Source organism: Mesoplodon bidens (genome assembly GCF_964165515.1).
Source record: "Mesoplodon bidens genome assembly, chromosome: 18".
Classification (NCBI taxonomy): domain Eukaryota; kingdom Metazoa; phylum Chordata; class Mammalia; order Artiodactyla; family Ziphiidae; genus Mesoplodon; species Mesoplodon bidens.
In genome coordinates, this window is record NC_138175.1 from 54,236,748 (window position 1) to 54,253,022 (window position 16,275).

General features: G+C 50.5%; 2 protein-coding genes across 4 annotated transcripts in view; one reads left to right on the plus strand and one right to left on the minus strand.

The window, feature by feature from the left end:
* ZNF473 (zinc finger protein 473) lies at positions 1-15,090 on the plus strand. 3 transcript variants are annotated; one of them, XM_081215724.1, is made up of 5 exons: positions 1-134; positions 3,467-3,521; positions 5,263-5,389; positions 8,794-8,883; positions 10,389-15,068. In XM_081215724.1, exons 1-5 carry the CDS (start codon positions 16-18, stop codon positions 12,917-12,919), a joined length of 2,922 nt encoding a protein of 973 aa, XP_081071850.1. In that variant the 5' UTR covers positions 1-15; the 3' UTR covers positions 12,920-15,068. The 3 variants fall into 3 exon arrangements, with proteins under 3 accessions (XP_081071850.1, XP_081071852.1, XP_081071851.1); XM_081215725.1 differs by lacking the exon at positions 1-134 and adding an exon at positions 154-303 and having other exon boundaries at positions 10,389-15,090; XM_081215726.1 differs by lacking the exon at positions 3,467-3,521 and having other exon boundaries at positions 71-134; positions 10,389-15,090.
* The window catches only part of LOC308605562 (uncharacterized protein), a 26,606-nt gene continuing 21,401 nt past the window's right edge, over positions 11,071-16,275 (minus strand). Inside the window, exon 7 of the transcript XR_014013707.1 lies at positions 11,071-11,136. The gene's annotated coding sequence lies outside the window, so the exon portion shown is untranslated. The remainder of the gene's footprint in view (positions 11,137-16,275) is intronic.

The following is a 16,275-nucleotide window of genomic DNA, read 5'->3' on the forward strand; positions in this document are numbered from 1 at the left end:
GACTACAATACCCAGATGCCACCTGATGCCGAGTCCCTTTCTACTTTATTTCCCAGTGTGCTCAGCGGGGCCTCTAAGGACGAAGAAGCGGGCGGCGATGGGAAGACGAAGAAAGGCGTCCGCATAGCTCTCTGGTAAACGGGGTCCTGGGGGTGGCGCGGAGGATCCTGGGTGGGGAGTAGCTCTGAAGAGATTCTCCCGGTAACGGAAGTGGCTGCGGGGAGGCGCGTGTCAGAGGCGTTGGGTCTCCGGCTCCCACCCGTTGGGGTCGAGTCTTTTAACCCGGCTGACCGCTGTTTCGAGGTGAGGAGACGCCGGTGCTGGGGTCGCTGAAGACGAGAGGTGACGGAATGCTTTTGGGGCGACTTCGGCACTGGGCGAGTCGCCTTGGGCTGTGGGTATCTAGGTGGAGTCTTGAGCCCTTGTTCAGAGTTACGATACAGGATCTTGCTGAAGTGGTTTCCACCTCTCACCGGCAGCCCTGAGAGGATCGATTCTATTTTATTTTATTCTTGGGTGAGGAAACTGAGGCTGAAGGAGGGGGTGAGTTGCCTGAAGTCTTTGGCAGAGCTGGGTCGGATCTTGAGGGATGAATGAATGGGAGTTCCTTAGAAAGTCAAGATATTTTACCATTTATTTGGGCGCTTTGTGTGTGCCAGGCGCCGCTGTGTCCTCGCATTTTCTCCTGTCAGCTCCGCAGCCACCAGCATCATCTCGGGAATCAGAATTTCTCAGAATTTAGAGAGTGCATGTTTCATAATTAGGCAACACCCCCAAGCGAGATCTGGGGCAATTCTTGGAAATCGAGTATTTCTGCCGGAAAAGGCATGAATATTCACACTAAAGGGGAATAAAGAATATACATAGCCTGTGGCAATTCGGGCTCAGATTGGCTGCCAATTTTTGAATAAAGTTCTGGTTTTCAGAGCCTTACGTTTTCAGAATTGTAGACAAGAGATGGTGGATGAGTTGTATCTGCCCCATTTTGTACATGTAGAAACAGGCACGGAAAACGTGAATGATCTGGCCATGGTCCTACACCAGGAACAGGCAAGATTCCCTGACTCCAGGGCCTAAGGTTTTCCAGTTCTATTTGTCTCAAGTTATTATGACAGGCTGGGTGACCTTGAGCTTCGCATCGGGGCTCCAGTTTCTTCCCTCCCAGGGCTGAGAGTGTATGAGATGTGGACAGAACGGAATCTGGAAACTGTACGTAGAGTTCTCAAACTCAGATATCTGTGAGCGCCAGGCAGATAAGGAAAAGGAGAGAAGAGGTCTGGGTGAGGGCTGTGGGGCATCTGTGAGGGCTCACCCCATCTAAAGCGGGGTGCGGGAGTAGCTCTAAACGGCCTCCAACAAACTAGCTTCATGGGAATGCAGACCCCAGGTGGCCAAATCCTAGGATTTTTCAGAAGCTAGAAATCAAGTTTTTAGGTGAAATCTCCCAGCTTTTAAGTTTGGGATTATTTAAAAGAATTTCCTATCAAAACACTCAGTGCCAACTCAGGCCAGATAAAACATCTGTGGGGCTTCCCTGGTGGCGCAGTGGTTGAGAGTCCGCCTGCCGATGCAGGGGACACGGGTTTGTGCCCCGGTCCGGGAAGATCCCACATGCCGCGGAGCAGCTGGGCCCATAAGCCATGGCCACTGAGCCTGCGCGTCCGGAGCCTGTGCTCCACAACGGGAGAGGCCACAACAGTGAGAGGCCCGCGTACCGCAAAAAACAAAAAACATCTATGGATTGGACATAGGGAACAGACTTCTGGTTGCCAAGGGGGAGGGGGCTGGGGGAGGGACAGATTGGGAGTTTGGGATTAGCAGATGCAAACTATTATATATAGACTGGATAAACAACAAGGTCCTACTATGTAGCACAGGGAACTACATTCAATATCCTGTAGTAAACCATAATAGAAAAGAATATGAAAAAGAATATATATATATACACACACACATATACTGTATGTACATATATATATAAATAACTGAATCACTTTGCTGTATACCAGAAACTAACACAACATTGTAAATCAACTTTACTTCAATAAAATAAAAATTAAAAAATCTGTGGATCAAATTATACTAAAAAGTCACGGCTTAACCTCTGTCGTGAGGGAAATCCTCGTTGGGTAAAATGTTAGCACTTATTATAGGTCTACCACATTCCCTTATCTGCAGTCACAAAATCTAGAAAGCTCTGAAAACCAAACATTTTTTTCCATGGATTTGGTGCCCGCAACTGATTAGAACTGCTGTGATTTATTACTTTTAATTATCCTACCTAGAGTGAATATTGATACCTCTGTTCTAGAAATATCAAAGTATTCAATTATGAAATGCTCCCGCCAGCGCCCTCCCCCCGCCCCACTGCATTAGGATTCTAATGAAATACACCATATATATGGTGGATCACCTTTTTTTTTTAAGCGTTTTTTTTTTGACGTGGGCCATTTTTTTAAGTTTTTATTGAATTTGTTACCATATTGCTTCCGTTTTATGTTTTGGTTTTTTCGCCATGAGGCATGTGAGATCTTAGCTCCCCAACCAGGTATCGAACCCACACCCCCTGCATTGGAAGGCGAAGTCTTAACCATTGGACCACCAGGGAAGTCCCTGGATCATCTTTTTAAAGTCTGAAAATTTCTGAATTCAAAGCATACCTGGCCCCAGAGACTTAAGAATTGGGGACCTGTGTCGTTGCTGATTCATGTTATGGAATGCCTTCAACACCCCATAGGTATATGCTACTTAGGAAATACACAGTGGCCGCACCAGTGGTACAGTGTTTTGCATACTATGGGTCATGAAAATAACTCGAGGGGCAGTGACCATAATTTTTTTAATGAAGTAAAATAAAAGCAACAAGAATGGTAAACATCCCAGTCCATCCTACTTTGTAAGATGAAGTATTATTTCATGAAGCTTTTGTTCAGTTATGTATGCAAATGAGTAGTCATGGTATATATTGTCTGTGTTACTGTGGGTCATGGTTTAAAAAAAAAGGTTGAAGAAACATCAACAGTCTTGGAGGCTCACCTGGACTCAAGTCTTAGAGATGATATCAGAAATATCAGAAGCATCGTCCCAGGGGTTCAGTTAGAGACACATGTGTTCTGTCAACAGATATTTTAAAAATCCCTACTGTGTGCGAGGCACTGTGCACACAGTGGGGAGCAAGACAGAAGGCTCCACCAAGGTGATAGATCTGAATCTCCACCTCTCCCAAGTGGGTATTTACTGGCTGTATTTACTGACTGTGAGTGCCAAGAAGGGTTGTGAAGTGGCCTGGTGGGCTCTGAAGCACAGGAGAAACGTGGGGCTGGGTGGTTTCAGTAAGTAGAATTGTGATTCCTGCAGGGAGACTTATGTTTTGACTCCTCCTCCTGCTTCTGGACGTTTTGGGGGCTCATCCAGCATGGCCAGAGTCAGCCCTGGCTGACTCTGAGGAAGGGACACTTTCTTCCAGGAGGGGGAGCTTAAAGGAGGACTCGGCTGCTGGGCCCCCATTGGCTATGACTGAGGTGAGTCGAGGGTCCCTCCCTATCCTAACCCATCATCCCCAAAGGCTGCACAGCTGGCCTGCCTTGTTCTGGCTCACTGTCTTATCATGGTCCCTAACTCGATCTTTTTTTTTTTAATTAATTAATTCGCTTATTTATATTTGGCTGCATTGGGTCTTCATTGCTGTGCTCAGACTTTCTCTAGTTGCAGCAAGCGGGGGCTACTCTTCAATGCGGTGCGCGGGCTTCTCATTGCGGTGGCTTCTCTTTGTTGCGGAGCACGGGCTCTAGGCGCGCAGGCTTCAGTAGTTGTGGCTCGCGGGCTCCGCGGCATGTGGGATCTTCCCAGACCAGGGCTTGAACCCGTGTCCCCTGCATTGGCAGGTGGATTCTTAACCACTGCACCACCAGGGAAGTCCCCCAACTCGATCTTCTTAAAGGAAAGCCCTCACACTGTCGCTCTCCTGCTCAGTATCCTTCCAGGAGTCCTTATTGCCTATAGGATAAAATCCAGGTTTCTGAACCCATCCCTGCATGACCTGGGTCCTGCCCCCCTCCACCCTGTCTTCTCCGTGTCCCCACACACGCCGTACTCCCTCCTTGGCCTGGTGGTAAAATGTTACTCTGTACTTTCCAGCTTCCTGCCTTTGCTCAGGCTCCTCCCTCTGCTAGAATATACCCCGCCCACCATCTTTGGCTGGTGAGTCTTCCACAGCCTTCAAGACCCAGCTCATTCCCCCCACTTTCCCTGGGCAGCGTCGGCTCCTCCCCGCTCTGGTCTCCCATATCACCCCTGCTGCCTCCGCTGTAGCACAAATCCACCGGGATGGGGTGTCCCTGACCATATCTGTCAGCCCCACCAGACTTGGCACTCCACGGGGATAAGTACTGATTGGGACTCATCTCTGGGTCCCCAGGGACCATCACCGGTTTGGCACACAGGAAGCCTCAAGATATTTTTTGTTTGTTTGTTTGTATTTTAATATTTATGTGTTTGCACTGGGTCTGAGTTGTGGCACATGGGCTCCTTAGCTGCTGCTTGGCAGCTCCTTAGTTGTGGCATGCATGTGGGATCTAGTTCCCTGACCAGGGATGGAACCTGGGCCCCCTGCACTGGGAGCGTGGAGTCTTAGTCACTGCGCCACCAGGGAAGTTCCTCGAGGTGTTTGTGGAATGAGTAAATGAAGCAGAAACAGGCTCACAGACACAGAACAGACTTGTGGTTGCCAAGTGGGAGGGGGTGGGGGAGGGAAGGATTGGAAGTTTGGGATTAGCAGATGCAAACTACTATATATAGAATGGATAAACAACAAGGCCCTACAGGGAACTATATTCAGTATCCTGTGATAAACCATAAGGGAAAAGAATGTGAAAAAGAATGTATATGTATAACTGAATCACTTTGCTGTACAGCAGAAATTAACATAACATTGTAAATCAACTATAATTAAAAAAATTTTTTTTAATTTAAAAAACTTAAAATCTTGAACAAACACTGAAAAAAACAAAAGCCAAGGTAGATGGATGTCAGGATCAGGCAGACCCACCTCTGTGACCTTGAGGGAACCTCACGCCTCCTCTTCAAGACTCCTTGTCCTTGCCTAGAAAATACGGGGATGCCCAGTGTCTTACATCTGAAGGTTCTCACAAGACGACTTTTGCCAAAGGCCTGGTGCATGGGGGGCTGGGGGTGCTGAGTGAGCCGTTGGCCCCTCCCTGACCCCAGCCCCGCAGTCATCACTGACAGTGTGTTACATTCCAGGAATTTGCGACCCTCGAGGACATAGCCATGGACTTCACCTTGGAGGACTGGGAGCAGCTGGGGCTGGACCAGGGGCACCTGTTCTGGGACACGGCACTGGACAACTACCAGGACCTCTTCCTGCTGAGTGAGTGTCCACCTCAGCCCCAGGGGCCTGTCGCTGCCCTGCTCGGTGATCACCCCTGGCTCTCTTGTCACCCATGGAAGGAGCCCCTGCCTCCTGAGTGCCTCAGACCAGGGTACTCAGCTGGCCGATTCTGCAACATTGGCAATGCCTGGCGACCTTTTTGATTGTCACCAGTTGGCAGTGGTGGGTGGGCTCCTGGGATCCAGTAGGTGGAGCCCAGAGGTACTGCCCCATATCCCAGAATGCAGGGATTATCCGACCCCAAATGGCAGTAGTGCCCAGGTTGAGAAACCCTGATCCAGCCCCTGCCTTTCCTCTTATCATGGTAGAGGAATTCCTCCAGCTGACACTTAGGGATCTTTGCATTTGCTCTCCTCTGTCCCCTCCCTGACTCAGGGCTTCCCTTTTTTTCTTTTTTCCCTTAAAAAAAGTAAAAATTTTATTTATTTCTGGCTGCGTTGGGACTTTGTTGCTGTGCGCGGGCTTTCTCTAGTTGCAGCGAGCGGGGGCTACTCTTCGTTGCGGTGCACAGGCTTCTCATTGTGGTGACTTCTCTTGTGGAGCACGGGCTCTAGGTGTGTGGGCTTCAGTAGTTGTGGCACGTGGGCTCAGCAGTTGTGTCTCGTGGGCTCAGTAGTTGTGGCGCACAGGCTCAGTTGCTCCGTGGCATGTGGGATCTTCCCAGACCAGGTTCGATCCCTGGTCCGGGAAGAGCCGACATCAGGATCCCACTTTGGCAGGCGGATTCTTAACCACTGCACCACCATGGGGGCGTCCCTTTTTAAAGACAAACTGCAACCCCATGAGCACTCCCTGCTTTTCTCCTGCCCGGCATGCCCACCGCTCCTTCATGTTCTGACAGCTCATTTTATGGTCTGTCTCCCTCTGCCAGGATGGGAGCTTCCTGCGGACAGGGACTCGTGCTGCTCCCTGGTGGAGCCCCCGTGTCCGGAACGGACAGTACCCGCTTTGGGGGCTCAACGAATAGATGAGTGAGCAGCAAGAGCTGCTGTGTCAGGAGCTGGGTCTTGTGCTGGGCAAGCGCTTACAATGCTCTCCTCCCATCTTCCAATCACCCTGCAAGAAGTCTGACTCCCTGTTTTCTTGATCCTCCTGAAATCGAGGTTCAAAGAGGGGAAGTCACCTTCCCAGCTCTGTGGGAGTCCCTAGGAGCACCCCGACATTTGGTGATTGACTAGGGACTCAGTGCATGGTCCTACTCACGGCCATGACTTACCACAGTGAAGGGCTGCGAGCACAGCCAGCAAGAGGGGAAGGCTCGGGGGGCCAAGTACAGGGGGGCCGGCGCCAGCTTCCAGAGTCCTCGCCCCATGGAGTCACAGGGGACATGCTTAATTCCCCCAGCGACCAGGTGCGTCAACACATAGGAAATGTCTATGAGGATGCTCGTTAGAGACCCAGCACCCAGGTTCTTTACCGGGGGCTGGTCGCGTAGGCACCCTCTGCCTGCCACGTACCCAAATCCTAGACTTCCCGAAGGGAAGCAGGCGTTTGGGCACAGGGAGCCCCTCTTACTGGTTAGGGAATGCTGGAACCCCCCACCCCCGAAATCCAGGTTCCCAGACACCAGCCAAGGGCCAGCCTTGCGAGCAGGCCTTTCCAAGGAGAGCAGGCAGCCTGCGGCGCTAACCGTTTTCCCTGGGCTGTGAACAGCAGTGTCACACAGGGAGGGAACGGCAGGGCTGAGACACTAGGTGGAGCCTGTGCTGCTCCTCATCCGTGTCACCTCATCCTGATCAGCTCATTTCCCCTTCTCAAGTTCCTTCTTTCTTTTCCAAAAGCAGAAAAAATAATTTATTCCAAAAGATTTTTAAAAAGGAAAAAAAGGATTACACACTGAAAACTATCATTTCATGTAATTTTATTGCATTGGGGCAGATTTTCTCTAAACTGCTCAATGTGTGCTACAGAAGCAGCTTGTGGGAGGTCAAATCTCAGTGTCTGCAATTTTTTTTTTTTTTTTTTTTTTTTTGCAGTATGTGGGCCTCTCACTGTTGTGGCCTCTCCCGTTGCGGAGCACAGGCTCCGGACGCGCAGGCTCAACAGCCACAGCTCATGGGCCCAGCCGCTCCCCGGCATGTGGGACCTTCCCAGACTGGGGCACGAACCCGTATCCCCTGCATCGGCAGGCGGACTCTCAACCACTGTGCCACCAGGGAAGCCCCTGCAATTTTTAAATTACAATCCATGGTAGAAATGTGTTTCCCTTGACTCCCTGGCACACGTTTGTGTGTCTATATATATGAGTGGTGTAATCGTTTGCTATGGCTGCTCTTGCAGATGCCACAAATGTGGCTGAAAACAGCACACACTGACTGATGGTTCTGGAGGTCAGAAGTTTTTTGTTTTTTGTGGTTGTTTTTAATTTATTTGTTTTATTTTATTTTTGGCTGAGTTGGGTCTTCGTTGCTGAGCACGGGCTTTCTCTAGTTGCAGCGAGCGGGGCTACTCTTCATTGTGGTGCGCGGCCTTCTCATTGCAGTGGCTTCTCTTGTTGCAGAGCACGGGCTCTAGGCACGTGGGCTTCAGTAGTTGTGGCACGCGGGCTCAGTAGTTGTGCCTTGCGGGCTCTAAAGCGCAGGCTCAGTAGTTGTGGCGCACGGGCTTAGTTGCTCCACGGCATGTGCGATCTTCCCGGAGCAGGGCTCGAACCTGTGTCCCCTGCATTGGCAGGCAGGTTCTTAACCACTGCGCCACCAGGGAAGCCCCATGGAGGTCAGAAGTTTGAAGTGGGTCTGCCTTGGCTGAAATCCAGGTGTGAGCACGGCTGGTTCCTTCTGGAGGCTGTAGGGGAGAATCTCTTTCCTTGCCCTCTTTCAGCTAAAAGATGAAGCCTACTTGCTGGGCGCATGGCCTCTCATCTTTGAAGTTAGCAGTGGCTTTCTCCCCACTGTAGCACATTTCCCCAGGGATTACAACTCTGTGCTCCCTTCCTTGAGGAAGTTTGCAGGGGGTAGAGTGCGTGATTGAGCTCTGGGACCCCAACACACTTCATCACGGGGCCTGGCCCATGGAGACCTCTGGCCGTGTGTGGTCCATGGGTGAATGAACAAATCTCACATGGCCGAAGAAGAACCTGCCTCTCCCCGGCCACTCTGCTCATTCCTCAAGAGCTGTTACAGATCCTTTGTGTTCCCAGGCCCAGTTGTCACAGCTCTGATCACTCTGGATTGTGACTGTCCAGGTCCCTCTCCTCCACTGGACTGGGAACCCTGTAGGGCAGGCATCCCTGGAGTCACCCAGTGCTGCATCTGGCCCTTGGGAGCCGTGCGCTGGATGAGGTGCTGAATAGTCAGGGGAGCTGGGAGGTTCCCGCTCAGCGGCCAGATGGCCCTCCATGCTGCTGTCATCTGGTTGGTGACAATGCTCTTCTCTCCCTTCAGATCCCCCCAGACCCAACCTGACCTCCCATCCAGATGATGGGGAAGAGCTGGCGGCCCTGGCGAAAGGAAGCCCAGAGTCAACAGGCCCTGGTGAGTGGGCAGAGAGGGCCCACCAGCACCCAGCGAGCGGGAGGGTGGAAGGGTCGTGGGGTGTGGCCCTTTGTGGGCCCTCCACCTTTGGGACCTCCATCCCACCCAGTTTGTCTACCCAGACAGCTTGATTCCCTGCTTCCAGGCTTCACCCTGCCTTGCACTGGCTTTAGGTCCAGGACCCTCACCCTGCACGCCTTATCTCCACCTGCCTCTGTGTTCAGCACGTGGTTGTCCTGGTGCCCTTCCTCTGTCCCCTCCACATCCTTCCAGACTCAGCAGGGGTCGGCCTTCCATTCCCTGAGTTGGTCTCTCCACCTTCCTGCCTTGTGCCCCTTGAGCACTGTGGACCCCGTCTACCTGTTTCACCCCCATTTTCGTTCAGGCCCATCCTTCCTTCCTGGTCCACAGGGCCTAGCAAATGGCCCATCTGTTAGTAACTCAAGCCCGGGCTTAAATGCTGCCAAGAGCCTTCAGTCTGCCCTCTTCCAGGCCACGGTTTCTCCAGGGGATCCAGTCAAGCAGTGAGGATTCCCGGGTGTTAACACTGGTTGAGACATCCCCAGGAGGAAAAAGCAGAGGCAGGGCCCTGCCTGGGGCACTGGAGGCTTTTCTCATTGTTAGGCTGTTAACATGAGGAGAAGGACCCCTGAACCAGAGGCCACGGAGTGGAGGCTGCATGGCTCAGTCTCAGCCTGCACCCCAGCCGTCAGCCTGGAGCTCCATTCTCTGCTCACCTCTCGTGAGCTTGTGAACATGGACCTTCTGTAGCCTCCCGTTGAGCGTACAGGTGTTTTCACATAGGCCCAGGCTCCTGCAACCGTGGATTTCTGTTTCTGCCACCTTAACATCCAGGCTGGTTCCAAGCATGTGTAACCACGTGCAAACCACCTTTGGATGTGGTTACAATAACCACGTGGTAACAATTGTATTGCATTGTTATCGTTTATACCTCTTTTCCATTGAGTGCACTTCTCTAGGAAGTGGGCCTTAGCTGATGGGGGTGATGGTGGAGAGTATCCACTGAGAGCCTCCACTTCTGCGTGGAACCCTCGAGGTTGCCCAGCTTCCCTCTTTTTTTTTTTTTTTTTTTTTGTGCGGTACGCGGGCCTCTCACTGTTGTGGCCTCTCCCATTGCGGAGCACAGGCTCTGGACACGCAGGCTCAGCGGCCATGGCTCACGGGCCCAGCCGCTCTGCGGCATGTGGGATCTTCCCGGACCGGGGCACGAACCCATGTCCCCTGCATCGGCAGGCGGACTCTCAACCACTGCGCCACCAGGGAAGCCCCCGGCTTCCCTCTTAATCCTCCTGGAAATGGGCTCTGTTTCCTGTGATGCCAATTCCAGCTGGATCACCACTCTGGCCCCGTCTCCTTCATCCCCTTGCCAGATAGGCCTGACTCAGGACCCATCACCTGTTCTCCCTTTTGTCTGCTCTCAGCGTGCAGCTCCTGTCTTCAACCCCCAGGGCACAGGAGACATTTGCACTTGCCCTCTCTTTCAGACACCGCTGAGGCCAAGACCTCTCCTCTGCCACAGGACTTCTTGGAAGAAGGACTCTCCCAGGAGATTACCGAGATGTTTTCCAAGGATGGCCTCTGGAACTCCCATCTGGAAAAAACCTGCATAGGTCAGAGCTGGTTAGATAGTTTGCTAGGAGATCCGGAAAGTCTTCTGAAGTCCGATATTGTTACCAGCGAGGAAAGTCCCACAGAATGCAAGAGCCACGAACTCGAGAGCCACGAACTCAAGAGAGGCCTTGGTCCCAAGTCCCTCCTTTTCCCAGGAGCGGGTTCTGTGACTCTTGATCTTCCTGAAAGGAACCTGACACCAGCTAAGTCTCAGGAAAGTGGGAATGACTTTGGGTGCTACTCAGACCAGAGCCAGCAGGATAACATCCAGGGAGGGGAGAAACCATATAAATGTAGTGAGTGTGAGAAGAGCTTCAGCCAGAGCTACCATCTGATCCAGCACTGGATTCTTCACACTAGGGAGGACCCCACTGTGCTTCAAGAGTGTGAGAAAGATGTCAACCAGAGTTCTTGCCTTTTTGTGCAGTCAGTGACTCACACAAGCTCCAAGTCCTATGTGGGTAACAAGTGCGGGAAGACTTCTAGTCAGAATACATACCTCCTGGGGCATCAGAACATTCACAGTGAAGAAAAACCATGTAAGAGTCAAGACAGTGATGGTCCAGCAGGTCACGACTCACAGCCTGTTGAGCATCACAAACCACCCCCAGGTGGTAAATCCTACAAATGTAATGAATATGGTGAGAGTTTCAGCCAAACCTTTCACCTCACCCGGTATCAGAAAACCCACCCTCGGAAACGCTACGAATGTGCCACATGCAAGGCGATCTTCAACTTTAAGAAATACCTCCTCCACCATCAGAAAATTCATGCTGCAAAAACGACCGCTGTGTGTCAGGAGTGCGGGAAGGCCTTCAGGCGAAGCTCCTTGCTTGTCAAACACCAGTCTGTTCACACTGGAGAAAAACCTTATAAGTGCGATGAGTGTGGGAAACGCTTCAGCCATATCCTGACCCTAAAGACCCACCAGAGGGTTCACAGGGGCGAGAAGCCTTATGAATGCAACAAATGTGGGAAAGCCTTTTACCGGAACACTCACCTTAATGAACACCAGAGGGTTCACACAGGCTACAGGCCCTACAAGTGCCACAAATGCACCAAGAGTTTTACCCGGCCCTCCCACCTAAATCAACACCTGGCCATTCACGCCACAGAAAAGCCCTACAGCTGTGCTGAATGCAAGGAGACCTTCAGCCAAAATGAACACCTTGTTCAGCACCAGAAAATCCACGCTGTGGAAACCCCCTACGAATGTCAGGAGTGTGGTGAGCGCTTCATTTGCCACTCGACCTTAACTTGCCACCAGAGCATTCACACCAGAGAAAAACAAGGACTCGACGAGAGCAGGAAGATCTTGAATGAGAACCCAGAGCACAGAGAGCCTCCAAGGGTCAGCGAGAAGCGCTTTAAGTGTAACAAATGTGAGAAAGCCTTCAGCTGCAGGAAATACCTGACTCAGCACGAGCGGATTCATGCCAGGGTGAAGCCCTTTGAATGTAACCAGTGTGGGAAGGCCTTTGGCCAAAGTTCACAGCTCACCCGCCACCAGAGGATCCACTCTGGAGTGAGGCCGTATGAATGTGGGGACTGCGGGAAGGCCTTCGTTCGTAGTGCCTCCCTTGCCAAACATCAGTCCACTCATAAGAGTGAGCACAGCCAAAGTGCATGTCTCTCAGAACATCAGTTAATCCAAACTGCGGAGAAGCCCTTTGAACCTAACAAGTCTGATGAAGTCTTTGCCTACAGTAACCACCTTGTTCAACATCAGGGAACTCAGGCAGGAAAGAAGTCCTTTGAGCAAAATGAATGCGGGAAAACATCGCAGCAGAGCTCGTGCCTTTCCAAGCATCAGAGAATTCACACAGGTGAGAAGCCCTATGAATGTGGTGACTGTGGGAAAACCTTCAACCTGCGCGCTCGACTCATCCAACACCAGAGAGTTCACACTGGAGAAAAGCCTTACGTTTGTCAGGAATGCGGGAAAGCCTTCAGCCAGAGCTCATACTTTTCTAAGCATCAGAGAATTCACACAGGTGAGAAACCCTACAAATGTGGTGACTGTGGGAAAACCTTCAGCTGGGGTGCTCCACTCATCCGACACCAGAGGATTCATACTGGAGAAAAGCCTTACGTTTGTCAGGAATGTGGGAAAGCCTTCAGCCAGAGCTCGTGCCTTTCTACGCATCGGAGAGTTCACAGTGGGGAGAAGCCTTTTGTGTGTGCCGAATGTGGGAAAGCCTTCACCCAGAAAGCAAATCTGATGCAGCATCAGAGAACTCACACTGGTGAGAAGCCTTATGCTTGTGATGTGTGTGGGAAAGCCTTTGGCCTTAGAGCCCATCTCAGTCAGCATCAGAGAATTCACACCAAGGAGAAACCACATCAGTGTCCACATTGTCAGAAAGCCTTGTGCTGCTGCTCAGGTCTTAGCCGACATCAGTGAGTTCACACTCCAAAGAAGCAGGTAGCAATTCTGCCCATGGCTGCTGGGTGGCAGCAGGATCCCAGACATCTGAGAATGTGTTCACCCGAGGCCTAAAGTTGAAACCATCCCAGTGTAAGCCCCTCTCCTCCAAGAGTAATAAATCTCTTTATTAATAAAGATTGATTAGAAAATTTGCACGCATGAGTTTCATTAAAACAATGAAAACACAAACATTGAGAAGCTGTGGAGCTTCGGAAGTCAGAGGTAGACTGGAGCCAGTCTGCTGAGTTAAATCCCAGCTCTGCCATCTGCCACCTAAGTGACCTAGGGAAAGTCATGGAACCTTTCAGGGCTTCAGTGTCCTCATCTGTAAGATGGGCAAAATAATAGCTACCTACTTCATAGGGCTGTTGTGAGGATAAAGAGATGTAAAGCACTTTAGAACTAAGTGCCCAGCACATAGTAAGTACTCACCAAGTGTGAGCTACAAACACACATCAGATATAACAAATATACTCTTTTACATTAAAAGGAAGAGAAAATTAGGCAAACCTCTATCTTTATTTCACTGCAGTTAACGTTATTACTAATAATGTGCATGGCTTTTATTTTTAAAGTTTTCCACCAAAATATCCTTGGCTTTGTTGGATCCAAAAACCCAGCACTTTGCTCTTAAAAAAAAAAAAAAAAAGCCTAGCCTTTTTCTTCCCTCCATCTCTCAGCTCTGTCCTAGTACTTTCTTTCTTTCTTTTTTAAAAATTAATTATTTATTTTTTTGGCTGCATTGGGTCTTCGTTGCTGCACATGGGCTCTTCTGTGGTTGCGGCGAGTGGAGGCTACTCCTTGTTGCGATGCACAGGCTTCTCACTGTGGTGACTTCTCTTGTTGCGGAGCATGGGCTCTAGGCGCATGGGCTTCAGTAGTTGTGGCACACAGGCTCAGTAGTTGTGGCTCGCAGGCTCTAGAGTGCAGGCTCAGTAGTTGTGGGGCACGGGCTTAGTTGCTCCGCAGCATGTGGGATCTTCCTGGACCAGGGCTTGAACCCACGTCCGCTGCATTGGCAGGCAGATTCTTAGCCACTGCACCACCAGGGAAGCCCTGTCCTAGTAATTTCTTAACCCGCAAACAGCCAAGAAGAGCACGTAAGCTAACATTGCATGGCAAGAACTTTCCACTCCTAACCTCCCAAACCTCTCACTCAAAAGGACCCCCTCCCATATCCACATACCACCCCTTCCCATAATCTCCTCCCATTTAAAGTTGTTGGTTAAATGATGAGACCCAATTTATCGTGAGAGTTAATACCGTAAACAGCTGGATTCAGTTAGGAAAGCTGCATTGGATGTTGCTGTCTCCACATGGTTCACACCATTTATACAGAAGATGTGCTTGGTAGCAAAAACTGTGATGCACAGAAATGACTGCTGGAATGTTCCTCCTTTACCAGTTGTCCAAGTTGGCCACTCACCAGGCACTTCCCTAGGCTCCAGGGTGGGGAACACCAATACGGTAATCCCTGCCCTTGCCTTGAAGCTTCTAGAATCAGAGGGAAATGGATGGCCTCGTTTCCATTGCCAAGTGACGTCTTAAAATACCACATTCTCTCATGTCACAGCAAGTCCCCTGAGGATTGTTGCCGAGCCCAGTGAGGACACAGTCCTTCCTGTTGGAGCCCCAGAGTTCACTGCTCACCTTGGCCAGGCTTGTTCTACAGCTGAGTCTCACCTCAGGGAACCACACCACCAACTCTCTTGATGGCACCTCCTCGGCCCTGAGCTTTTGTGTCCCACCAGCTAAGTGACCCAGTCACCTCTTTGCTGAAGCACAATCTTACAAAGACATTGGACTCTTGACACTTTTAATATTCTTTCATATTTTTGGTGCTAAAGAAAGTTCAGGAGTCTGTGCTCTGAGCCCTTAGGATTTTCAAACCTTGCACCTTGAGTTGTGCTGGTCGCTGAAACTGGGACCTTATTGGCTGACCGTTCACACCACAGTGGGGAGTGTACTGGTTTTCAAATGGCGGAAACGTCCAATTCCCCACCTGTTGTATCTGGGCAACAGGCCTGATATATACCTGAGGGGCAGGGCAGGGCAGGGGCGGAAACTCAACTTGATCAGTGTGTTCAACCAAGAGTTTTGACACCACAGATAGAGGTCAGAGGCCTTGTAGAAAGTTGGCAGCCATTGTGTGTGTGGGGGGGCGGGGGGGGAAATCTATGTAACTAATGACCTGTGTTCTGTGGGCCAGTGTAGAAACACCTGACCTCATGTTTGTGTGTTGGTTCTCAGATTAAAGTTTTGAGTTTCTAAGTGTTGGTTGCTTTTCTCAGCTCAGTGCCACACACCCGGGCAAAGGCTGGGCATGCACAGTCACTACCTGCCAAGTGCTCACATTCTAGGATGGAAGGGCTCCTAATGGTGAAAACCACCCTACGATGAGATGGTTAAATCTGTTTTCCCAAAGTCTGGGAGGGGCAAGGACCACCAGGGAACCACTCAATTTCAGTTGGTCCTCATCACGTCATCAACCGGCACTTTTCCATTCTCATGCAATCCTACTTGATCAAGGAGGAAGCGTAGACGGCATGTTTATTCCTCTCTAGTTACAAAGACACAGTAGGCCTCAGGCTCAGGCAAGAGTTGTTGCTAGAATTTAATATTGTTTTGCTCTCCTGGTACTTATTTTACTTCCCCTCTCCCCCTTTTTCCTCTACTGACAAGAGATACCAGTCTCCCACTCATGGTAGTGGTAGGAAGTCCTCTTTAAAAATAAATTGATTTGTTTTGTTTTTAAGCTGATTTAAAGGAAAATGCATGGCACACAACTACAGCAAAACAAATTGACGGTGGTATGTCATCGAATGAGGTTGGGGAACACTCGGCTAAGGCCTAGCATCCTGCCAATGGACTCTTAATTGTATCCATCAGGATGAAATAGATTATGCTATGGCCACATAGTTGGGTGTCAGACTTCGGTGGCTGTTTATTTCCCTCATGTCATGCTACATGTCCACTGTGGGTTGGCAGGGGTGGGGAATGGGGTGGGGCTGGCATCTTACTCTATCCAACCCGAGAGACCAGTGTTCCCTTTTTGAGTCTGTTGATCCCTCTTGGTCACCCCAATGAGAAAGTAGCTTTAACACTTAGCCTCTCCCCAGGACCCCAAACTCTGCACTTTGGGTGGGCAATGCTATCCACTGAAAATGGGCAAATAGTAGTTTTCGTTGCATTTACTTTTACAGCAAACTTCCATTCACGGCAAGTGATACAGATTGTTCAGTCACAGTCGCGGTTGAAAGTTTCAAAGGGCATGGATTGAAATAAATAGAATCTTGGGACAGGCAGTGGCATCTTAGGAGGATGGAAAGGGG